This window comes from Python bivittatus, unplaced genomic scaffold, assembly GCF_059951505.1.
Source record: "Python bivittatus isolate LINGU-HERP-01145 unplaced genomic scaffold, Pbiv_v1 ctg000480_np1212, whole genome shotgun sequence".
NCBI classification, from domain to species: Eukaryota; Metazoa; Chordata; class Lepidosauria; order Squamata; family Pythonidae; genus Python; species Python bivittatus.
Window position 1 is genome coordinate 59,833,319 of NW_028277075.1, and position 26,248 is coordinate 59,859,566.

The 26,248-nt window shown below is 36.4% G+C and overlaps 1 protein-coding gene across 1 annotated transcript in view; it reads left to right on the top strand.

Moving 5' to 3' along the window:
• Nucleotides 1-26,248, top strand: part of PTPRJ (protein tyrosine phosphatase receptor type J) — a 98,967-nt gene that overhangs the window by 57,594 nt on the left and 15,125 nt on the right. Inside the window, exons 4-14 of the mRNA XM_088146038.1 lie at nt 5,988-6,254; nt 8,051-8,317; nt 10,657-10,923; nt 12,716-12,982; nt 14,771-15,037; nt 17,704-17,961; nt 19,668-19,928; nt 22,202-22,333; nt 24,200-24,401; nt 24,545-24,663; nt 26,108-26,195. Of these exons, the coding sequence (XP_088002164.1) occupies nt 5,988-6,254; nt 8,051-8,317; nt 10,657-10,923; nt 12,716-12,982; nt 14,771-15,037; nt 17,704-17,961; nt 19,668-19,928; nt 22,202-22,333; nt 24,200-24,401; nt 24,545-24,663; nt 26,108-26,195 (2,395 nt within the window). The remainder of the gene's footprint in view (nt 1-5,987; nt 6,255-8,050; nt 8,318-10,656; nt 10,924-12,715; nt 12,983-14,770; nt 15,038-17,703; nt 17,962-19,667; nt 19,929-22,201; nt 22,334-24,199; nt 24,402-24,544; nt 24,664-26,107; nt 26,196-26,248) is intronic.

The window sequence follows — 26,248 nt, forward strand, 5'->3', positions numbered from 1 at the left end:
TGTATCAAAGGCAAGCCTTATTTATAACATAATCAAAGTTCAGATTCTTCTATCTTTTCCTTCTATCTGCAAGTTTTAATCAGATAAAGACATTCTCTGGAGTCTTTGGTGCTCCCTAAGCTTGGTTGCTTGCTTGCAGACGTTTCATGTGCCGACTAAGTAATGTTACCTAGTAGGTAATGTTACCTAGTAATGACTAGGTAACCCTAATGTTACCTAGTCAGGTAATGAAATGTCTGCAAGCAAATAACCAAGCTTAGGGAGCACCAAGGACTCCACAGTTCAACACTGAGCTACGTATATTCCCTTCTATTGGAAAGACATTCTCTTTTGGGTGGGAGAAACAATTTCTGCTTGTTTGATATTAGCCTGATTTGGTATCAGGCTAGTTGCTTCTGACTGTGTGAGAAGGTACTCTCATAATTACATCTGCAAAAGGAAGGGTTTGAAAAACCTGTTATGCCTGGATATGTCATGAGAATTAAATTGTAGCACACTCAGATGATACAGTAAGCCAGAATCCACCTGCTTACACCAGCTGCCTCCCGCTTCACAATAACTGTCGAGGCAACTGCCCATTAGTTGTTTGTTTCCAGGTTGTCCTGTGTTCCAAACAGAATGCAGTGACCGCTTCCAGGAATTTTGGTGTGTAAAGATAATGTTTTGAATTGAGAGCTTTTATTCCCTAGTCAACAGCATCCTGAAGTGGTTTGGCTCAGAAACTTCTGTTGGTAGGAGAGGAGGATCTCTCATCCCCTTTCCCTTAATAGCTCTTAGTCCACTTCCAGAAGAGGGCCCCCATCTCTCAGGAACAGTTACAGTGGTGATGAGTACACCGTTGGAAGACCTGAAAGACAAGGTTAGTGACAGATCATCATGAAGCAAACCGGTTGCTAAGAGCTGACACCGATTTGATGGCATATAATCAAACAATCAATATGGAACTAGAGGGTAAGGAGGAAGAAATTGGCCGAAATTGCCAGCTTCCTTATTAATCTAGTAGAAATTCCTTGCTGGATCTAAAGCTTCTCATCTGTAGTTGCTCAGCCCAACCCGTTATAGGTTTTATAGCACTTGTGAGGAAACTGGGGGTGGGAACAGTAAACTAGCTCTCTTTCAGACTCACACTTTCTTCTTATATTCCTTTACCTGCTTTTTAAAGTCATTGTCTGCTGCATCCTTGATCATCACTCAACAAGTTTCCTCCAAAAGAAGTGGAAGCTAGCCTTTCTCTTGGCTCTTTTTCCTTTGGCAGTTTTCTACCTCCTCCTCTTCTCCCCACCCCCAATAAGTAGGAATACGACTGAATGAAAGGAGCTGTAATTTATTTATCCATGAAAATATATGCCAATAAGTTTAAATGTACTTAACATTTTACTTTTTTTAAAAGAAACTTTATTAAATTTCAATAAAGAATAAAATATAAGGAAACAGAAAAAACAAAAAGAAAAGTTCAGAAAAAAAGAAATAAAGTTAAAAGCGCAGAAAAGAAAAATGAAAAGAAGAGAAAGAACAGGTGACTTCCAACTTTCTTTGTTGCAGATACAAATATAGAATACATACATCTTTTACTCTAAAAATATAACTAATACAAAATACTGCTCTAATCCTAAAAGCTAATAATTATCAAAACCCCAAGTCAACTGGCATTTTACAATCCCAATCAAAAGAAAAAAAAACAAAACCAAGTTCCAAACAGAAGCCAGGCTAAACCCCCCTTTTTAAATTTCAATGATGTCACTGTGCCTCTACCATTAATGTCCAATCCTAAATATGTGTGTGTTTTTGTCATCTATGTGCATATAAAAATCTCACTAGTATTATATACCATCATCCCTTCCCAAAAATAATAGAAAGCACTTTCATATCACTCGTATTTCCCAACATTCCCTTATATAGTCCTAGTAACTTCCCCATCTAACCAACAAGAAACCCCTCTAATAACTATCAGGAGTCACAACCTATATTCATTTTTTCTACTATTAAGCAACAATAATCTTAGTAACATCATCATACAGTTCTGGTCCCAAAACATTACCATTAATCTATCAGAAACCACAGCCTATGATTTGACCATGATCAAACAGATTTACTTTATACACTTTCTGTTTACTTTTAAGAGGTTCATTCTTTAATCCTAATTAATTAGGATTAATTAATTAAGGATTAATTCTTTAATCCTTAATCCTAATCCTAATAATATACTTCACATATTGCGTCTTTATTATTTTGCGTCTTTATTATTTTCTCCTTGTCTTCTTCTTTCAGAAGCAACTTCAATACATTATCTTTAGTAGTTTAAGACCTTCTTTTGGTAGATCCAAAATAGTGTTACCATTAGACTGATCCCAGTTCTGTTTACTTTCATTCTGTAAACCTAGCAAACAGTGCCCCACAAGTTGAATCTTTATTATTTTCTCCTTATCTTCTTCTTTCAGGAACCATTTCAATAAGTTCTCTTTGTCTCTCAGTGATTTAAAAGATTCTTTTTGTAAATCCAGAACAACATCATTCTTAGGCTGATCCAAAGTAACTGTAAGTCCAAAATAAGATTCTTTAAGATCCAGTGATATATCCATCTCTCTTTCTTCTTCTGTATCTTTATTATCCATATTATTCTCCAAAATATCCAACTTGTGTTCAACTTGCCTCACATCGATAGCAGGCTCATTTAATTTAGCATCAGGTTTCTTGTTCAAATTATCAAATTTATCCTCCAGTGACTGAATTATTTTTTCTGCAAAGTTTTGAAACATAATCTTGAAACATTCATCCCTGCAGTTTGCTCTCTTAATAGCCATGCTCAATAGCGCTCTCTAGTGGCACAAATACAAATTACATTCTATTCAAAGAGAGTCTCTTTATCTTGTTTAAAATTCCTCTCCAGTCAGGGCTGATTAAGTAAGAAAACAAAGCAGAGTTCACGCAGTTCCCATATCCACATTTCAATATCAAAAACCCAAGCTCGGATTTGCCAGGAAAAAAAAATAATAAAAAGAATTCCTTTTCTCTTGTTTCTTAAAAATTAATAAAAAGTCCAAGCCTTTGCCTTTTTTGCTGAATGTACAAAACTATTTATCCTAATTAAAAGAAAAAAAGGTATAAATCTTTCCATGAAGCACCTATAGTAGTCAAAATGAAAAAATACACTGTAACTGAAGAAAGCCTCTCTTTAACCCTATAGAATTAAAACAAAAAAAAAATAAGGTGGTTTTGGAAATGAGAAGGTCAGTGCACGTATCCGGGTTTCCCCCCCCCCCCAGCTTTTTTGCAGCTTGGAACTTGCTGGTAACCCCGCCTCCTGGCTCAACTCACCAGTTGATCCTGAAAGTCTCCATTTTGAGGTCTTCTGTCTGTGAAAGGCTGTCTGGAAGTTGTATGGGACAATTTCTAGGGTTCTCCTTGGCTCAAAGAATTCTTCCAGCTCCAGGAGCCTTCCTGAGCCTAAAAAAGTCTATGAAGATGACTCTCTCTGCTTGAAAAGGAGTGCCTAGCATGTGGCCATTACTCACCAGAAGTCATGTACTTACATTTTACAGGAGCTTTTTGCTCTGCAGTCCTTTACTATTTTAATTTATTACTTTTTACTATTTTAATAGTTACTACTTTAGATGCTGGCTGTGGTTATGCCATCCTAAGCATGCTGATTGCTGCTGAAAGTGTGGGCAAGAAATCTTATATATCTATCTATATCTTTTTCTAAATTATGAAGAAAACTAACTTTGTATTGTAACCACGCATAATTGGCATCACCTTAAAAGAGGAGTCTCTCCCAGTGCTAGAGATGTCATCTCAGTTTAAATAAGACTATTCATTTTAAAAGAGGTGCATTGTCTGATTTAATCTCCAGCCCCTTTTTTAAATGATATACATGGGCATTTAATTAGATTGGTTATATAGGAGATGGGGCTCATAAGGTCAGAAGCAAACAGACATTTTTCCATTCTTAGGATAGGGGCAGATGGAAACCTTCATCAGAGAGTGGCTTCAAGACGATTACATTCCATGTGCAAAAACGTGCAAGAACTTAAACCTTGATTTCACTGTAAATAGGGCTTGCATCCAATACGTAGTAGTTGCTGGAATTCTTTCATAAAGACTTTATCAGCTTTTTTACAATTTGCCACGGTAACAGAAGCCTCATAGATTATTTTTTTTAATTATTGCTGCACTACTTAAAAACCTTATCTCCAAATAGGTTGCGTGGAGAGGTAGCATGTAAATCACATTTTCTTTTCTTTTTTTTCACTGCAGTGTAAATGTTAAAAGTAAAATTGTCTGCCACAGGACAGGATTTCAGCCTGCAACTTCCAGATGAAGGAATAATTATGTTTTGCTAATATATCTTCCTTACTATTAAATCCTAATATCAGTGTTATGTGTGTTTATTTATTACATTCTGCTTCTAAAGTCTTAATATGGGTGATAAAATGACCACATGTTCTTTTAAACTTGTAATAATATTAAAAATCCTTGAGGTGGTCTCAAAATATTGCCATACCTTAAAATGATATCACAGTACTAGAAACAGTGAAAAAGGAGGAAACTTATATATTAACAAATAGTAATCTGTGTTAGTAATATTTAATGGTATAAGAATTTAATTCTCTGATCAAGGAAGACTGTTTTCTCTTTCTCAGAGCCAAGTCCAATTCATAGTATTCGCACTGAAAATATCAACCATACAACCCTGAACTTAAGTTGGAAAAATAACGAAATAAATGCATCTATGTTATTTTAATATTGTATTATTAATTATTTTATATTGTACTTTTAATTGATTTTAACTGCTTTGTAAACTGCCCAGAGTTGTTTTTTAATGAGATGGGCAGTGACAAATTTGATTTATGAATGAATGAATGAATGAATGAATGAATGAATGAATGAATGAATGAATAAATCTAATTATACTTACCGAATAGAAGTTAATGGACCTGATGGGTGTTGATAATAAAAGTTCTAATAAGTTCAGTGTGTCAATTAGTAATTTGTATCCTGGAACATTATACAGATTTAAAATATATCTACAAGTAGATGGTGGTAAGACTGAAGGAAATCCAAATGAAACAAGTGTTTATATCAGTAAGTACGCTTAGTTAAGTGAAGTGATTGTACTAGTAAGTGCTTCTGGTTATTAAATGAGCTTCAATAATTATTATGTAAGTCTCCTTTATTACCATCTAAAACTAAATGCAAACTCTTTTTATAGAGGTAAGTACATAATTAATTATATGATTAATTTCAGGCATGCTTGGATTCTTTGTTAACATTTCATGCACTACATTAATATATTTTTATTTACTGCTAAAAATAATTTTTCTCTTTTTCAACAGAACCCAGCCCAGTTTCTAGCATCCACATTGACAATCCTTTACGTGTTTGGTTGAATGAGTTTAGAATGTTCTGTATGATTGGGAATTCTGTGGCACTAGGGTTTAAGAAATTAAGCCAGGTTCAGACTGACACAAAAGAATGTTCTTTCTGATCTTTCTGCTCAGTGGAAGGAAACTGAAGTAAAAATGAAATAAAATTGAGGCAAATATAACTGGGGGGGTGGCATGGATTAAATGAGCACATTATTATTCCATGCCTCTTCCATAGTTTATTTTACATACATTCTTTGAGAACTTAAATAGGGTTTTATATCTGACAGTAACAATTGGCAATTTGGCACAAATTTGATTCCTAGTCCAAGATTTTTTTAAAAGGAAGATTTAATTGTTTTTTTTAAACAGCCCTGTCCAGCTCTTGAATCATCTCCCAAAGCATCAAAACTAACGACGAATATAACATTGTAACACAGCTCCTAATTTGCCAAATAAAATCAAGAAGTACAGACATACTGTATGTTATGTGAAATAAAAAGTTCCATTTTACATGATGATTTCTACATCTACAGAAAAATGCTAAATATTTAACCTGTTCTTCATTTAACATCCTGATTATAAATTGCTTCACTAAGCTAAAGGCCTTTTTCTGTTACACAGAGCCCAGTCCAGTTTTTGATATTAAAGCTGAAAACATCACTACTAAAACCTTGGATTTAAAATGGGAAAATAATGATACAAATGCACTGAATAACACTTATCGAATACACATTGATGGACCTGGTCATTTGCGCAATATAACTTCTAGTACCACATATGTGCAAATTATTCAGTTGGACCCTGGAACATTATACAGGTTTGAAATATATGCACAAGTTGGTGATAATAAAACTGAAGGAGAACCAAAAGGAATAGAAGTTTATACAAGTAAGTATATTAAATTAAGAGATGTCATGTATATTGCCTTATTACATAAAGAGATTATGTAAAATAAGCAATGAGGTGAGATTATATTATATCTACCTGCATGTGAACTACAAGGGTAAAGCCTATACATGCATGACACAGAGTTAAACAAGAGGATATACCCTGTATAACATGCTGGAACATTCTTGTGCACCTTTTGCTGCATCTAAGTGATATAATTTGGATGTTACCATAGGGGAATAAATAGGAACTTGACATGATTTGCATTCTATCATTTATCTTGTGAAATATTTCCAGGTTTGATTTATTTGTATTGATTTATTAATTTTACAGATAGTCCTCGCTTAACGACCATAATAGAGACCAGAAAATTGCTTGTTAAGCAGAGTGGTATTTAAGGGAATTGGACCCGACTTTACAATCTTTTGCAGCAGTCATTAAGCGAATCACCAGGGTCATTAAACAAATCACATGGGCATTAAACGAATCACGCTGTTCCCTATTGATTTGGCTCGCTGGAAGCCATCAGGGAAGGTCGCAAATGACGCTTACATGACCCTGGGATGCTGCAACCATTGTAAGTGTGAACTGGTTGCCAAGCACCTGGATTGCAATCACATGACAGCAGGGAAGCTGGAACAGTCATAACTTTGGGCACTGGTCATATGTCACCTTTTAGCATCATTGTAACTTTGAACGGTCACTAAACGAATGGTTTTCAAGCAAGGACTACCTGTACACTGTAATTTGGCTACCCACTAACGAAGATTTTTGGACCAACTAATTATATAAGAGAATAAATAAGTTGTTGAAACATAAAGTAAAAAGACAAAGGAGAATAAATTCTTCTTTAAATCTGCATTATTCTAAAGGCTTAAGAGGATCTGCAAATCTCTAGGAAAAAATGTTTGAGTGCAAGGATAAAAGGCCTGGGGAAATAAAAATTCTTCCCTTTGCCCAAAAGATGAGAACAAATATGTTTCTCTACACTTGGCACTCCACAACTGGAGATTCACTCTAAAAATAAATCTGCTTTGTTGGTCTTCTCGTGGTGATATCACTTGCAAGAAGGCTTCTAAAAAGGTCATAATCATAATAGGGTTACAGATTGAGGCACTATCTGGTGGATTTTTCAGTGCACATTATGGTTTCAATAGGTGCATGAATATTGAATAAATACCTGCAGGAACTTTATTCGAACCTCGTAGTTCTGTCTTTTAAGGTGAAAAGTTTGTAGCAGTGTCTTTGAAGTTATAGAACTTTTATATGTACTTTCCTTAATACATGGATCTGTTAACCTAAATTACTAAAGAGTCATTTGTCCGAACTTTTAATACAAATTATCCTGCTTTCTCCATCGCCAACTTTTCAAACATGAATTGTACATAATTTAAACTAAAAATCTAATTTCTTCCATGTACAGCTTTCAGTAATACATTTTTAAGATAGGAAAAAAAAGTGCTTTGGATTTTGCTAACGGGTTGATTAGAGAGAAGTGCATGATAGTAGACTTACTTTGATGCTAATATTTGTGCTGCTGTGAAGGCTGATTGGAAGTAGAACGTCTACATTTCACTCCTACACCATTTTTCCTCCTCACATTCCTACCGAGCACTGACTAACTTCTCCCAAGCCCTTAACTAGTTTCCGTGGAAAAGTGAGTAAAGAACCTGCACGTATTTATTCAACATTCATGCACCTATTAAAACCACGAAGAATACGATACAGCCTGCGTGCATCTACTATACATTATACTTTTGCATTTGCTAAATCTAAATACCTTTTCTCTTAAACAGAGCCCAGTCCAGTTTTTGATATTAAAGCTGAAAACATCACTACTAAAACCCTGGATTTAAAATGGGAAAACAATGATACAAATGCAGTGAATTACATTTACCGAATACACATTGGTGGACCTGGTCCTTTGCGCAATATAACTTCCAATACCACATATGTGCGAGTCATTCATTTGGACCCTGGAACATTATACAGGTTTGAAATATATGCACAAGTTGGTGATAATAAAACTGAAGGAGATCCAAAAGGAACAGAAGTTTATACAAGTAAGTATATTAAATTAAGAGATGTGATGTATATTACCTTAATACATAAAGAGATTATATAAAATAAACAATGAGGTGAGATTATATTATATCTACCTGCATGTGAACTACAAGGGTAAAGCCTATACATGCATGACACAGAGTTAAACAAGAGGATATACCCTGTATAACATGCTGAAACATTCTTGTGCACCTTTTGCTGCATCTAAGTGATATAATTTGCATGTTACCATAGGGGAATAAATAGGACCTTGACATGATTTGCATTCTATTATTTACCTTGTGAAATATTTCCAGGTTTGATTTATTTGTATTGATTTATTAATTTTACAGATAGTCCTCGCTTAACAACCACAATAGGGATCAGAAAATTGCTTGTTAAGCAGAGTGGTTTTTAAGGGAATTGGACCCGACTTTACAATCTTTTGCAGCAATCATTAAGCGAATCACCATGGTCATTAAACAAATCAGACGGGTGTTAAAGCGAATCATGCGATTACCTATTGATTTGGCTTCCTGGAAGCCATCAGGGAAATTCACAAATGACGCTTACATGACCCTGGGATGCTGCAACCATTGTAAGTGTGAACTGGTTGCCAAGCACCTGGATCGCAATCACATGACAGCGGGGATGCTGGGACGGTTGTAACTTTGGGCACTGGTTGTAAGTCACCTTTTAGCACCATTGTAATTTTGAACGGTCACTAAACAAATGGTTTTAAGCGAAGGCTACCTGTACACTGTAATTTGGCTACCCGCTAACGAAGATTTTTGGACCAACTAATTATATAAGAGAATAAATAAGTTGTTGAAACTTAAAGTAAAAGGACAAAGGAGAATAAGTTCTTCTTTAAATCTGCATTATTCTAAAGGCTTAAGAAGATCTGCAAATCTCTAGGAAAAAATGTTTGAATGCAAGGATAAAAGGCCTGGGGAAATAAAAAAAAATTCTTCCCTTTGCCCAGAAGATGAGAACAAATATCTTTCTCTACAGTTGGCACTCCACAACTGGAGATTCACTTTGAAAAATAAATCTGCTTTGTTGGTCTTCTCGTGGTGATATCACTTGCAAGAAGGCTTCTAAAAAGGTCATAATCATAATAGGGTTACAGACTGAGACACTGAGAATGTAGAGTTTAATAAATATCTGGTGGATTTTTCAGTGCACGTTAATTCAACTTTATTCCAACCTGGTAATTGTTTTGTCTTTTAAGGTGAAAAGTTTGTAACAGTGTCTTTGAAGTTATAGAACTTTTATATGGATTTTCCCTAATACATGGATCTGTTAATCTAATTACTAAAGAGTCATTTGTCCAAACGTTTAATACAAATTATCCTGCTTTCTGTATTGCCAGCTTTTCAAACATAAATTGTACATAATTTAAACTAAAAATCTAATTTCTTCCATGTACAGCTTTCAGTAATACATTTTTAAGATAGGAAAAGAAAGTGCTTTGGATTTTGCTAAAGGGTTGATTAGAGAGAAGTGCATGATAGTATAGTTACAGTGATACCTCTACTTACGAACCCCCTACTTACGAATTTTTCAAGATACGACCAGCTCCGGCCCCAAAAATTTACCTCGACTTGCGAACTCGCCTTGACTTACGAACCGGATCCGTGGCCATTTTCCGCCCGTTCCATGTGATCCATGGCCATTTTTCTGCCCGTGCCACGTGGTCCGCGGCCATTTTCCGCCCGCTCCACGTGGTCCGTGGCCATTTTTCCGCCCATGCCACATGCTCCGTGGCCATTTTCCGCCCGTGCCACGTGGTCCGCGGCCATTTTTTCACCCGTTCCACGTAGTCCGCGGCCATTTTTCCGCCCTGCCGCATGGTCCAGGGCCATTTTCCGCCCCTGACACGTGGTCCGCGGCCATTTTTCCACCCTGCCGCGTGGTCTGCGGCCATTTTTCCGCCCCTGACGTGTGGTCCGCGGACGCCGGAACGGATTAATGGTAATTAAATTGAACCTTATAGGAAAATTTGCCTCGTGTTGCGACCAATTCGAGTTGCAACCAGAGTCACGGAACGGATTAAATTCGTAACTCGAGGTTCCACTGTACTTTGATGCTGATATTTGTGCTGCTGTGAAGGCTGTTTAGACGTGAAACGTCTACATTTCACTTCTACACCATGTTTCCTCCTCACATTCCTACCGAGCATTGACTAAGTTCTCCCAAGCCCTTAACTAGTTTCCGTGGAAAAGTGAGTAAAGCTCATGCAGGTATTTATTCAACATTCATGCACCTATTAAAACCACAAAGAATACCATACAGCCTGCGTGCATCTACTATACTTTTGCATTTGCTAAATCTAAATACCTTTTCTCTTAAACAGAGCCCAGTCCAGTTTATGATATTAAAGCTGAAAGCATCACTACTAAAACCCTGGAATTAAGGTGGGAAAATAATGATACAAATGCAGTGAATTACACTTATCGAATACACATTGATGGACCTAGTCATTGGCACAATATAACTTCTAATACCACATATGTGCGAGTCATTCAGTTGGACCCTGGAACATTATACAGGTTTGAAATATATGCACAAGTTGGTGATAATAAAACTGAAGGAGATCCAAATGGGACAGATGTTTATACAAGTAAGTACACTAAATTAAGAGATGTGATGTATATTACCTTATTACATAATTTGATTATGTAATATATGCAATGATATCTACCTGCATGTGGACCACAGGGGTGAAGTCTATACATTTATGATACAGAGTTAAACAGGATACCCTGTATAACATGCTGGAAAATACTTGTGTGCATTTTGCTGCATCTGAGTGATATAATTTGCATGTTACCATAGGGGAATAAATAGGAACTTGACATGATTTGCATTCTATCATTTTTCTTGTGAAATATTTTCAGATTTGATTTATTTGTATTCATTTATTAATTTTACACTGCAATTTGGATACCCGATAAGAAAGATTTTTGAACCAACTAATGATATAAAAGAATAAATAAATTGTTGAAACCTAAAATGAAAGAACAAAGAATAAGATAAATACTCCAGTTCTCCGTTTAAATTTGCATTATTCTAAAGGCTTAAGAAGGTCTGCAGACCTCTAGGAAAAAATTTGATTAAAAGCGTGAAGATAAAGGGCCTGGAGAAATAAAAAGTTCTTCCCTTTGCTCAGAAGATTAGAACAAATATGTTTCTCTCCAGTTGGCACTCCACAACTGGAGTTTCACTCTAAAAAACAAATCTGCTTTGTTGGTCGTCTCATGGTGACATCACTTGAAGGAAGGCTTCTAAAAAGGTCATAATCATAATAGACCTTTTTGAGCCAGTGGGAATGTAGAGATTAGCAAATATCTGGTTGATTTTCAGTGCACATTAATTCTACTTTATTCCAATCTGGTAATTGTTTAGTATTTTAAGGTGAAAGGTTTATAACAGTATCTTTCAAATTACAGTGGTACCTCTACTTACAAACTTAATCCGTGACTCTGATCGCAAGTTGAGTTGGTCGCAAGTCGAAGTAAATTTTCCCATAAGGTTCAATGTAATTACCGTTAATCCGTTCCGGCGTCCGCAGACCACGTGTCAGGGGCAGAAAAACGGCCACGGACCACCTGGAACGGGCGGGAAAATGGTCGCGGACCATGTGGAACGGGGGGAAAATGGCCGCGGACCACATGGAACGGGCGGAAAAATGGCCGCGGACCACGTGGCACGGGGGGGAAATGACCGATGACCACGTGGCACAGGCGGAAAAATGGCTCGTAAGTTGAGGCAAGTTCGTAAGTAGAGGTAAAGTTTTGGGGCCGGAGCTGATCATATCTGGAAAATTTCGTAAGTAGAGGCGTTTGTAAGTAGAGGTACCACTGTATAGTATAAAACATCTATATGCACGTTCCCTAATACGTGAATCTCTTAACCTAAATTACTAAAGAGACAATTGTCCAAATATTTAATACAAATTATCCTGCTTTCTCCATTGCCAACTTTTCAAGCATAAATTGTACATAATTTAAAATAAAAATCTAATTTCTTCCATGTACAGCTTTCAGTAATACATTTTTAAGATAGGAAAAAAAAGTCCTTTGGATTTTGCTAACGGGTTGATTAGAGAGAAGTGCATGATAGTAGACTTACTTTGATGCTAATATTTGTGCTGCTGTAAAGGCTAGTTGGACGTGGAACGTCTACGTTTCACTTCTACACCATTTTTCCTCCTCACATTCCTACCGAGCATTGATTAAGTTCTCCCAAGCCCTTAACTAGTTTCTGTGGAAAAGTGGGTAAAGAACCTGCAGGTATTTATTCAACATTCATGTACCTATTAAAACCATGAAGAATACGATACAGCCTGCATGCATCTACTATACATTATACTTTTGCATTTGCTAAATCTAAATACCTTTTCTCTTAAACAGAGCCCAGTCCAGTTTTTGATATTAAAGCTGAAAACATCACTACTAAAACCCTGGATTTAAAATGGGAAAACAATGATACAAATGCAGTGAATTACACTTACCGAATACACATTGGTGGACCTGGTCCTTTGCGCAATATAACTTCCAATACCACATATGTGCGAGTCATTCAGTTGGACCCTGGAACATTATACAGGTTTGAAATATATGCACAAGTTGGTGATAATAAAACTGAAGGAGATCCAAAAGGAACAGAAGTTTATACAAGTAAGTATATTAAATTAAGAGATGTGATGTATATTACCTTATTACATAAAGAGATTATATAAAATAAGCAATGAGGTGAGATTATATTATATCTACCTGCATGTGAACTACAAGGGTAAAGCCTATACATGCATGACACAGAGTTAAACAAGAGGATATACCCTGTATAACATGCTGGAACATTCTTGTGCACCTTTTGCTGCATCTAAGTGATATAATTTGCATGTTACCATAGGGGAATAAATAGGACCTTGACATGATTTGCATTCTATTATTTACCTTGTGAAATATTTCCAGGTTTGATTTATTTGTATTGATTTATTAATTTTACAGATAGTCCTCGCTTAATGACCACAATAGGGACCAGAAAATTGCTTGTTAAGTAGAGTGGTATTTAAGGGAATTGGACCCGACTTCACAAACTGTTTTGCAGCAGTCATTAAGCGAATCACCAGGGTCATTAAATAAATCACATGGGTGTTAAATGAATCATGCGGTTCCCTATTGATTTGGCTTGCTGGAAGCCATCAGGGAAATTCACAAATGACGCTTACATGACCCTGGGATGCTGCAACCATTGTAAGTGTGAGCTGGTTGCCAAGCACCTGGATCGCAATCACATGACAGCGGGGATGCTGGGACGGTCATAACTTTGGGCACTGGTTGTAAGTCACCTTTTAGCACCATTGTAATTTTGAACGGTCACTAAACAAATGGTTTTAAGCGAAGGCTACCTGTACACTGTAATTTGGCTACCCGCTAACGAAGATTTTTGGACCAACTAATTATATAAGAGAATAAATAAGTTGTTGAAACTTAAAGTAAAAGGACAAAGGAGAATAAGTTCTTCTTTAAATCTGCATTATTCTAAAGGCTTAAGAAGATCTGCAAATCTCTAGGAAAAAATGTTTGAATGCAAGGATAAAAGGCCTGGGGAAATAAAAAAAAATTCTTCCCTTTGCCCAGAAGATGAGAACAAATATCTTTCTCTACAGTTGGCACTCCACAACTGGAGATTCACTTTGAAAAATAAATCTGCTTTGTTGGTCTTCTCGTGGTGATATCACTTGCAAGAAGGCTTCTAAAAAGGTCATAATCATAATAGGGTTACAGACTGAGGCACTGAGAATGTAGAGTTTAATAAATATCTGGTGGATTTTTCAGTGCACGTTAATTCAACTTTATTCCAACCTGGTAATTGTTTTGTCTTTTAAGGTGAAAAGTTTGTAACAGTGTCTTTGAAGTTATAGAACTTTTATATGGATTTTCCCTAATACATGGATCTGTTAATCTAATTACTAAAGAGTCATTTGTCCAAACGTTTAATACAAATTATCCTGCTTTCTGTATTGCCAGCTTTTCAAACATAAATTGTACATAATTTAAACTAAAAATCTAATTTCTTCCATGTACAGCTTTCAGTAATACATTTTTAAGATAGGAAAAGAAAGTGCTTTGGATTTTGCTAAAGGGTTGATTAGAGAGAAGTGCATGATAGTAGACTTACTTTGATGCTAATATTTGTGCTGCTGTGAAGGCTGATTGGAAGTAGAATGTCTACATTTCACTCCTACACCGTTTTTCCTCCTCACATTCCTACCGAGCACTGACTAACTTCTCCCAAGCCCTTAACTAGTTTCCGTGGAAAAGTGAGTAAAGAACCTGCACGTATTTATTCAACATTCATGCACCTATTAAAACCACGAAGAATACGATACAGCCTGCGTGCATCTACTATACATTATACTTTTGCATTTGCTAAATCTAAATACCTTTTCTCTTAAACAGAGCCCAGTCCAGTTTTTGATATTAAAGCTGAAAGCATCACTACTAAAACCCTGGATTTAAAATGGGAAAATAATGATACAAATGCAGTGAATTACACTTACCGAATACACATTGATGGACCTGGTCATTTGCGCAATATAACTTCTAGTACCACATATGTGCGAGTCATTCAGTTGGACCCTGGAACATTATACAGGTTTGAAATATATGCACAAGTTGGTGATAATAAAACTGAAGGAGATCCAAAAGGAACAGAAGTTTATACAAGTAAGTACACTAAATTAAGATACGTGATTTTTTTCTGGTTATTTTATAAATGCACAGCATGGAGTTAAACAGAACATAAAGTCTAACATGCTGAAAGACTAATGTTTTAGTGCAATATTAACATATGATTAATAATACTATGTGACATGTTAATATAACTTATTGGAATTTGCCATTATTGCAGATTATTTTATTTTTCTCTCATAAGTCTCATCATGTGTACTGTATTTTTATGTAATCAAAGCATAAATTTACCCATTACCCTAAACTCTCAGAAAACAGTTATATCAGTAAATAAAATAAATTAAGAGATGTATTAATTTAATGACAAAAAAGTATTCTTTACATTCCCAGTATGCTTTCATGCAAAACAAGATTGAATGAGATTGACTTTGACATTTGTAGTAAAAAAAATTGAATAGTTAAAGCCTATAAATAAATAAATAAATAAGCAAGCAAGCAAGCAAGCACACACGCACCAAGGTTGAAATCTATTTTTCTTTTGTGCTTTCCATATTGGACTCAGTCATGTTTCTGGCTTCCATTTTGATTTTTTCAGTACAAGTACAGTAAATTTAGCTTAGCCTGATGGTGATAATACTTCTCCAGGGGTATGCTTATAAACAAAATGATACAAATGTTTGTACCATCATAATTCAAGAAAATGGTTATTGGAACCCTTAAGCCAGACACCTTCTATGTATTAGTGCATTTGATTGTCACAACATGAGCCATTTTACAAAGCCTTTATATTTATAGATATTGAAACATTTACTGTATTGTGAATAATGAACCAGTAATTAGTGTGGTAATCATGTTGATAATAGCCTGAAGGAGAAATAATTTGGGAGGCCTCTGCTTTTCGGTGGGAAGTAACTTTGACAAATAAAAATCTAATAATCTCTTATGTGCTTCCCAAAGTCCATGAGCATGAAACTGTGGAAGTGCTTTCTGAAAATGAAAGGGGCAGGAATTGAAACCCACGTTTCCCAGAAGACAATCAAAATAAATCTGTTGCTAATAACACATCTGTTTTAAACAAGCCTGCGTTCATGTTGATACAATTAGATTTGAAACTCTTCACCTCATACTAATAATGCAAAACATATTTTAAACAAAAATGTTAGTCGTTTTAGCTATTCAGAGTTCACTGGGTGGATTTTGAGAGTTGGAAACTTGTGGGGAAGAGAGCGATAGTTTAGCCCATCTCTGATGCTCAGTAAAGTTCCACTGAACCTTTAACTTTACTGATGACGGTGCCTTTACTAAAGCTTTAGTTGACTAATTTTTATAGGTTGAACAAATTTGCAGGTAAATTTTTACTCATCAGCATTATAGCATCATGTACAGTACATGTGGGCTCCAAAGCTGCATTTTCCATAAGACCGAACCTATACTTCAAGTAGTCATAAATATGGAAATATCTTACTGAATCAATGTTTTTCTCTATTCTATGATTTTGTTGTAAATCTCAGCAAGAGGCAGTAGCTCTCTAACCCTGTTTGAGGCTTGTAGCTAAGCAGAATCAGATCTGTTTAGTACTTGGATGGTAGACCACCAGGGGATTCCAAGGCTGTAGATTAGACTGGAACATTTGAAAGAAACGTCCATCTGCTTCGGTATTGTTGCTTAAAAACTGCACAGATTCATCCAATGAAATCAGCGGAATTTGAGCTCAACTCCAGTTTTGTTTTTTTGTTTTTGTTTTTGTCATAAGCTCCTCCCATTTCTTGAAATGATGAATCTCAACAGTGCTCAGAATTCCCTGTCTGAGTTCTGGAACACCTTGGCTTGCTTAGTGAGGCTATTCTTTTGAAGTGTTTCCCTTGTTTCCTTGTTCTGTAGTGAAAAGCAACGATAGAGAAAAATGTGTTCATACGGGTATCCCAAATGTATCAATTAATGCCAGATGTTTTATTTTGCTTTCTTACGCTGGTGTGTATCTACAGAAAGACTGAATCTCAACCATCCTTTTCTAAGAAACATCTGTGCATGATTAGTGGCAGCTGGGGATCCAGCTGCCTCCCTACAATGACCTCTAAGGCTCTCAGAAAAAAGCTGTCTCCATTGAATTCTTTGGATTGCATTGGGGGGAGGGGATTATCTTGGTTTTTGTTTTCATTCTGTAATACAGGAGTTTTCAGGTTTCGTCACACAATGACTTGGATCCCCATCCCCATCCATTTTTAAGACTTTCCCAGATTCTTACAAGATGTCAGATCTTGCAGTTTTTCAGTAATCTGATCTTCCCTCAAGAATTCCAAAGTCTCATGATTTTTTTCAGGTATTATTTTCAGTGTTATTACCTGAGATCTCACATAATCATATGTGAGAAGTGTGACATTTTGAAAGGCTCTTCACCTACATTTTAAATTACTTTTTAAAATTTAATTAAAAGGTGGGTCTGATTGCCAACCTGGTGGAGGGGTGAGCTAGGCACCTTGTTCCAGACTATTTTAGTAATCCATTCCTTTTACCTGGCAGATGAAGTGGACTTGCTGTAAGTACAGGATGAAAATTACTACTATGTTTGAATTGCTTATGATATATGGTTTTAATGATAAATAAATGATTTGGTAATAAAGATGATCAGACAGTTGAAGACATCAAGATTCTGTGCGCGTGTATGTATACGTGTATATTCAAAGACCTTTTTTTCTTTACAGAGCCTAGCTCAGTCTACAACATCAGAGTTATAGATGTCAGTACAACTATGGTCAAGATATCATGGAAAAGTCCTGATGCGGCTGCTTCTACGTACTCTTATAGGATACTCATCAATGGAGAATCTGAAAAAATATCTCCAACTCCCAGCACTGACATTTCAGGGCTAAATCCTGGTACTAACTATAACTTCAGCATACGTTCCATAGCAGCAGATCACAAGACTGAAGGAACACCCGAGAGCATAAATAATTGTACAAGTAAGCCTCTAGAGACATTTATACTAAAGATGTGGGAATTGCTCTGTGCACAGAATGAGCATTTTCATATGATTTTTACATGGAGTGAAATCTCTCTGCTGCATATGCTTTGCTCTATCTAGAAAGTGGATCAAAGATTTTTATTTATTTTATTTTATTCAGTGTAACAAAAGTCACACTGGGTGGCGAACAGAGTTAAGAATTCCAGTGTATTAATAATAATAAAAAATAACAATACTCAAAGAAGTTAAAAAGGATGGCAGCTGAGAATAACCATCAGCAGTCATAACAATAACTTACAGGCTCACCTAATCTCCCAGTCCCTTCCGAAAGACCAGCAGATCAGGGCCAATCTAATTTCAGGGGGAATTGTGTCCAAAGGGCAGCTACAATAGAAGAAAAGGATGGTCTGCTTTGAACATAATCCAAAAAGCATGTATTCTGGACTGGACAAACAAGTAGTATTCAGATATGCTGTTCTGTTTCAGTTGGATGCTACCTTGTTTCTAGCAGTTGGATGTTAAGCCATGCCACTTTTTAAATTCCCCCATCTGGGCTAGTACAGCAACTAAATATTAGGACAGATATTTTAAAAGAGATTTAACAGTGCCACTGAGTCCCACAAGCAGAGCTAGATAATCATCTGTCAGGAATGCCATAGATGGAAGTTTCCTACATTTCTATCTGTAAAATGTTATGTGATTCCTTAGAAACTGATAAGGGTTTTTCTGTAGAGATGCACTCTTGTAAGAAGTCCTCTTTTGTTTGCAGAACAGCTTTTCCTGGGTGTTGCATGTAAAAGCAGATGTCATGTTTTATCATCTCTTGCACCACTAGGAATCTCTATCATTTCCTCTATACTGGGAGGGTCCCTGACTCTAATAACTGGCTGGCTAATACATCAAAGTTGCATATTTATACAACAAACAACTTGGTTACCAAATTAATCCATTTTTCTGGGGTGATATTATATACTGCATCAGAAACTAACAAAATGTTGTCCTATACCATGCTAAGCTACCAAAATAAAATCTAAACAAGGTTAAAACTAACAAAACGTACGTTGTGTCTTTAACTATGATCTGGTTAAATGTATTGAGTGAAGCCAGCCAATATCTACTCAAGACTGCCTTGAAATCAGAAAGCTCAGGACAAATAGAAATGTAAAGATGATGAGATTATAATAGAATGGTAGAGTTTGTTTCTGTCAATCAATCTTTATATTGCATAAATGTAATTCTGAATCTTTTCAAAGTTATAGGCAATATTTCAGCTGAGTAGTGTTTTTAGACTACAACAAATACTCAAATGTTTCTAAATTTGTGACTTTGAGAATGTTATTAGTAATGGAATTCTGTTCGGGTCTCCTCAGAAATAAGTGCAAGTGTATCCAAGAGAGCTTACTCCATAGATATTGTAAATATAATCGCCTAAATTCATTCATTGATTAGATGAAATTTATTTGGGTTTAGTATCTTTCTCCTTGTGCAATAATAACCCATTGTTATGTTGATACGGTTTTTCTCTTAATATCCCATTTGCATTCCTGGAATGAATAACTCTTCAGCATCTTTTTTAAAAAATAGAGATATCTAATAGGAAGAAACTGTGTTTTACTTAGCTCCTTGCTACTACATTTTTCATTCTAATTTATCTGCTTATTGAATAGCAAATGTGACCAGCATAGGTATTCTGTTTTATTGCAGATGCAGCATCAGTGGATAAATTGGACTGCAATCCAGTAGTGAAACAGCCAGAATTATTTCTAAACTGGAGTGGTCCAACAGGAGGTTATGAAGGCTTCAATATTGAAGTCCTAGATCATTGGAACAAGACCTTGGAGAAAAAATATCAAACCACAGTGACAGATCTGGCTTACTTTACCAATTATACCATTAGAATTTTCACCCTTTCATGTGGGAAAAGGAGCATTCCTCAGGAACAAACATGCCTCACAAGTATTACTAGTAAGCATAAAGCTACCTTGTATGAACTTGTTGAATGAATAAAAATGATAACAGCTATTGGATGCTTGTATATACAGTGGGACAAAAAAGTATTTAGTCAGCCACCAATTGTGCAAGTTCTCCCACTTAAAAAGATGAGAGAGGCCTGTAATTTTCATCATAGGTATACCTCAACTATGAGAGACAAAATGGGGGGAAAAATCCAGAAAATCACATTGTCTGATTTTAAAAGAATTTATTTGCAAATCATGGTGGAAAATAAGTATTTGGTCAATATCAAAAGTTCATCTCAATACTTTGTTATATATCCTTTGTTGGCAATGACAGAGGTCAAACGTTTTCTGTAAGTCTTCACAAGGTTTTCACACACTGTTGCTGGTATTTTGGCCCATTCCTCCATGCAGATCTCCTCTAGAGCAGTGATGTTTTGGGGCTGTCACTGGGCAACACAGACTTTCAACTCCCTCCAAAGGTTTTCCATGGGGTTGAGATCTGGAGACTGGCTAGGCCACTCCAGGGCCTTGAAATGCTTCTTACGAAGCCACTCCTTCGTTGCCCGGGCGGTGTGTTTAGGATCATTGTCATGCTGAAAGACCCAGCCACGTTTCATCTTCAATGCCCTTGCTGATGGAAGGAGGTGTTCACTCAAAATCTCACGATACATGGCCCCATTCATTCTTTCCTTTACACGGATCAGTCGTCCTGGTCCCTTTGCAGAAAAACAGCCCCAAAGCATGATGTTTCCACCCCCATGCTTCACAGTAGGTATGGTGTTCTTTGGATGCAACTCAGCATTCTCTCTCCTCCAAACACAATGAGTTGAGTTTAGACCAAAACGTTCTACTTTGGTTTCATCTGACCATATGACATTCTCCCAATCCTCTTCTGGATCATCCAAATGCTCTCTAGCAAACTTCAGACAGGCCTGGACATGTACTGCCTTAAGCAGGGGGACACATCTGGCACTGCAGGATTTGAATCCCTGTCGGCATAGTGTGTTACTGATGGTAGCCTTTGTTACTTTGGTCCCAGCTCTCTGCAGGTCATTCACTAGGTCCCCCCATGTGGTTCTGGGATTCTTGCTCACCATTCTTGTGATCATTTTGACCCCACAGGGTGAGATCTTGCATGGAGCCCCAGATCAAGGGAGATTATCAGTGGTCTTGTATGTCTTCCATTTTCTAATTATTGCCTCCACAGTTGATTTCTTCACACCAAGCTGCTTGCCTATTGCAGATTCAGTCTTCCCAGCCTGGTACAGCTCTACAGTTTTGTTTCTGGTGTCCTTCAACAGCTCTTTGGTCTTGGCCATAGCAGAGTTTGGAGTGTGACTGTTTGAGGTTGTAGACAGGTGTCTTTTATACTGGTAATAAGGTCAAACAGGTGCCATTACTACAGGTAACGAGTGGAGGACAGAGGAGCCTCTTAAAGAAGTAGTTACAGGTCTGTGAGAGCCAGACATCTTGCTTGTTTGTAGGTGACCAAATACTTATTTTCCACCATGATTTGCAAATAAATTCTTTTAAAATCAGACAATGTGATTTTCTGGGTTTTTTTTCCCATTTTGTCTCTCATAGTTGAGGTATACCTATGATGAAAATTACAGGCCTCTCTCATATTTTTAAGTGGGAGAACTTGCACAATTGGTGGCTGACTAAATACTTTTTTGCCCCACTGTATATTGTGATTTTTACATGAGAAATGTACTTACATGAAATTTCGGTGGGTCAGTGCTTTCTTTCTCTTCCTTACACCCCTCAAAATCTGCTTTATAAATTTGTGGAGCAGATTTGTGGGAGAACACATCTGAAGGAAATGGTACTTCTGTTCCTTTTTATATACTGGTTGTTTCAACTTTTTAGTAAGCAAAGGGGGACAGTTTTGTTTCTTATGGTTTACAGCTCTTATTAGTATGTCGGTATGTATGTGGTCACTAAGAGTTGATACCAACTTGATGGTACATAATCCATCTGATGTGGCAATACATTTGTCTCCAGTTCCAGGGATGAATCTCTAAATTGGTATATATGTATTACAAAATTACTAGTTCAAATGAGGAGATGCCAGTCCAAACTGGAACATCTTTTACTTGGAGGTAGTTGTGAGCAACTATCAAGACAGCTTCACCGCATCCCTTTCTGCAGTTCAGCTTGGAACATGAAGTCATAAAGTTTGCATGATTGTGAATGACTGTCTGGACGGTTGTTTGGCACAGTGTTTTTTCTCATTCCTTCCATATACTGATAAGTTCATGGTTACTTTTTCTTTTCCAGATCCCCCACCTTTGCACGAGTCCCCTGCTGTCATGGCAACCAGCCACAATTCTTTAAATGTTCGGTTCAGTAGTTTTAGTTCAAGTCATGGACCTATAAAAGCATATGCAGTAATAATTACCACAGCAGAAGGTAAATATATTACATCCCTAGTACAACTATTTTTTTCATTTATCTAAAAATACTTTGTCTTTATGTCATGAAGGTTTTTATACGAGGATTCTGTTATTAAAAAGGGGGGAAAAAGTAAGAAGTGAAAGCTAAATTCTAAGCCAGCACTTGGATCCAGTATATGCTGTATGCAAAGGTCATTTCCTCTTGTTTTTAAAAACTGTTGGGAGAATAGCCCTTACGCTGTTTATTGCACGCCTGCAAATTATATCTAGGTGATCCTGGTTGATTTTGAAAAGTTATGCAGGTTTGGACTTTATTTGATAGGAAACCAGGAATTACCGTAGCTGTGAGCTAAACTGGGAAGTCAAAAAGCAGAAAAAAGCAGTGGAAAACAACTTCTATATTGTTGCTAAGAAAACAACCTTGATAAGTCAGTGAGGCCACCAAGAGTTTTACAAACATCTTAATGCTGTATCAGTAAAACATAACATGGAAATTACTCATAGAACATAACATGGAAATATAACACGGAAATTACTCTGAATCATTAACAGCATGCACATTCAACTATGCTTAATTTTTGTCCTGAGATGGACAGCTTATCAGCTTATCTGATCCCTAGAGTATTGTATCTATATTTAGGTAGGGTGACTGTAATGAAATGCGGTGCAGTGTATTAATTCTAGGTGATAATTGGCAAGACAGTAATTTTCTGGTGAATGTTACGCAGTAATGTTCCACCTGTCAAACATTATGAGGGGACAGAAATTTATTTGTTTATACATACCTACAGTACAATTTTATATGGCCACCCATCTCACAGGAGTCACTGCTGTGAGTGTTGTCCAACACAGCCCTATATACCATCATTTCTTAATTTATTGAGGTTGGGCATTTACTTTAATGTTAGAGAAAGGCCTTAGTTTCAAGAGGGTTGATGGTGGCTTGCTATGAAGTTGATTCCCAGTATTGTGTCCCCTTTTGTACAAAACCTCAGAACATTTCCATATGGATCCATTTATTCAATTAGTTATGGAGTTAAATGTTCCCTTTGCTCCTTTGTTCTGGTTTGTAAGGACTTCAGCACCTGAGCTTGCTTCTGTATGTCGTGAACATCATGAATGTAGAGCAGAACAACAAGGATATGTTTAAAATAAAACTATGTTAAAACAGTTTTTATAAGTCACGTTGGAATTACATAATTTCTATAAACTGCGGGACATTCTGAAGGCAGAGGAATAGATGAGGCCTGCCCCTGTAGGGGACCAGCTACATACCTGAACAATTGCTCAATAAATCCTTAAGGAGCTATAAAACAATAATCAGAAACTGTTATAGGCATCCTCCTCTGCAGAATCTGTAGTATCAGCTGAAGTGTCCCCACTGACCTACCCAAACTGATCAAGGAGCGCGAGCGCTGGATATTTTTTTCTTCTAAAAAGTGAGGAAGTGAGTGAAATGACTACATCTTCAAATTCCATTCCAGTGGTAACTTCGAAAATTAAAAAGCAATATGATCAATTTCAGAAACATTCAGCTGAAAAAGTATTTCCTTTTTTTCAGCAAATTCTAGAAACTGAAGAAAAACACTGTTCATTTATTCTTAAAAATGTATATAAACTATTTCCAAAAGTGAATTAAACTAACCATCTTTAGATATTTGCACTGTAACTTTGCCCAGGAATACAAGAATATGAAATCTTGCATTTATAAATGTTAGGAATGTTACAGTCATCAACAAACTTCCCAGACAGCTAAATAAAATAGTAAAAACATGTTTCACCGGGGGTTTTTTTTCCCAATTTAAAAACAGTATATTAACATTTTGTTGAAGTGCTGCTTATCATTCAACTTTAGCTTAAAATGTGTTATTTTTCTAAATAGGTACAATCTCAAATGAGTCTTTAAAGTACACATATAATGACTTCAGCAGTAAAAAAACAGGAAGTTATGTTGCATATGTCAAAACTGAACAGAAACGTTCATCTTTCTCCACCAACAATCAGGACTATGAGGTTGAAATAGGAAATGGATCTACCACATACGGTTATTTTAATGGAAAATTAGATCCTCTTAGTTCATACAGGTAATTTTTCTCAAGTTTTATATTGTATTTTCCAATGTTGCATGTGAACAAAATATTATGAATGAGTAATCTACGTATCTCTTGAAACTTTTGACTGTATTTCAGCCTAATAGCTACTTACTTTCTCCCCTATCTTTGATTAGGGCATGTGTTGCTGCTTTCACTCATATTGTATTTTTGAATGAGACCATTGTCAACATAGAGAAGAGTTATGTCTCATTTTCACCTCTTTCACCATCTGTTGTCTTACCTCAGAATCCAGGTACTGATTAAATTCTTGTTGCAAACCCAACTGTGCTCTGACCAAAACTTTTGAATCTTCTGATCAAAATCCTTACTGAATTTGAAGAGAAAGTCAATATTGTGTATTCATAAATAGACAGCAGCATAAAAGTAGTTTAACAGACTAGGAAAATATAAGGTCTTAGGGTGAGCATCACGTAGGCCATCCTGGGAACATTAATACACCCTTGGGGTAGCCATCTGTAAAAAAAACATCCACGGTATTTAAAATATCAAGGACACCCAAGGAAAGATCTTTGTTGAAGATCTCACTGTACAAGCAAACCTTTGTAGAGACAAGCATTTATTTAGAGACTTGGCCCTAAGCTTTGGAAGACCATGTTATAGCCACTGTTTGACTCAAATCCAACAATAAACGGAGACATCCTGCGGTTACTGAAGCATAAGCATAATATAACTTTAATGGTCAATCCAAGTTAACAGTCTTATCCCCAGATTTGGAACCATTTTCTAAGACATTCCCATGCAGATCAAGCTATAATCTGAATTTATCACAGCAGTGAATTACTGAAGCCAGGCATTCTGCAGCCAGGTAGAGTTTAAGCTGGTGCACATGACAGACAATATTCCATTGGCTTCCACTCCTCCTACTAATAGGAATCTGCATGTATAGGGACTTGTTCTATGCTAGTCTGAAGCCTTATATGTGCTAGCATATATGACAATTCACAAACTATACATTTTACTTAGTGTTCTTAGCTCCAGGCCCTTAAATTTACTTAGTGTTATTAGGCACCAGTTTCTTAAATTACCAGGAGTTTTTTTTTTAAAAAGCAGGGCAGATTTGTTTACTTAACATGTGGCGTTGGATATTCCTTATCCCTAAGGATACTGCATGGGAGAATACTGCATAGGCAGCCCCTGTTCCTGAATCCACTCTCAATTCTGAGAACTAACAAATATATGTAAAACGATAAACATAAGGGATGTGTGAATTGGCAATTCGCTTTGAAGTAGTATATTGCTCTCTATCAGTGTTTCTCCAGCATGGTGGCTGGGGAATTCTGGCAGTTGAAGTCCACACATCTTAAAGTTGCCAAACACTGCTCCATATCAATGAAGTTTCGAGATACAGCTGATCCAGTTCAGTTGGCTGCCTTTATTAAGGACTACATTGTGGCAATAAAAGCAGCAAAACAGAGCATAATCAAATCTTTATTACAGTCATAGACCAGCATAAGGGGATGGTGTACAGTCATTAAAAAGAAGCATAAAGGATCTAAAAATATACATCAAGAGTGAAGATGAAAATCTAAAAAGAATGATAGAAAGCTAGAAGATATAAAAGAGAGAAAGAGCGAGCCTAAAAAAGGGGGTAGGGGCATTAGATGGGTGTAGGGGAGCATAAAAAGTATGAGGAAGACTCTCTCTCTCTTTCTGTCTCTCTTTTCTTCCCCCTCAAGGTGTCATTACAGGAGCTGTTGTTGGGTGCGTTCTGGTTCTGGTAGTGATTGTTGCAGTAGTGGCATTCATCTTCTGGAAAAAGAAAAGGTACAATAACAACTTCATAATTCAGCTACATTTTGAGTTCCATGATAAATCAT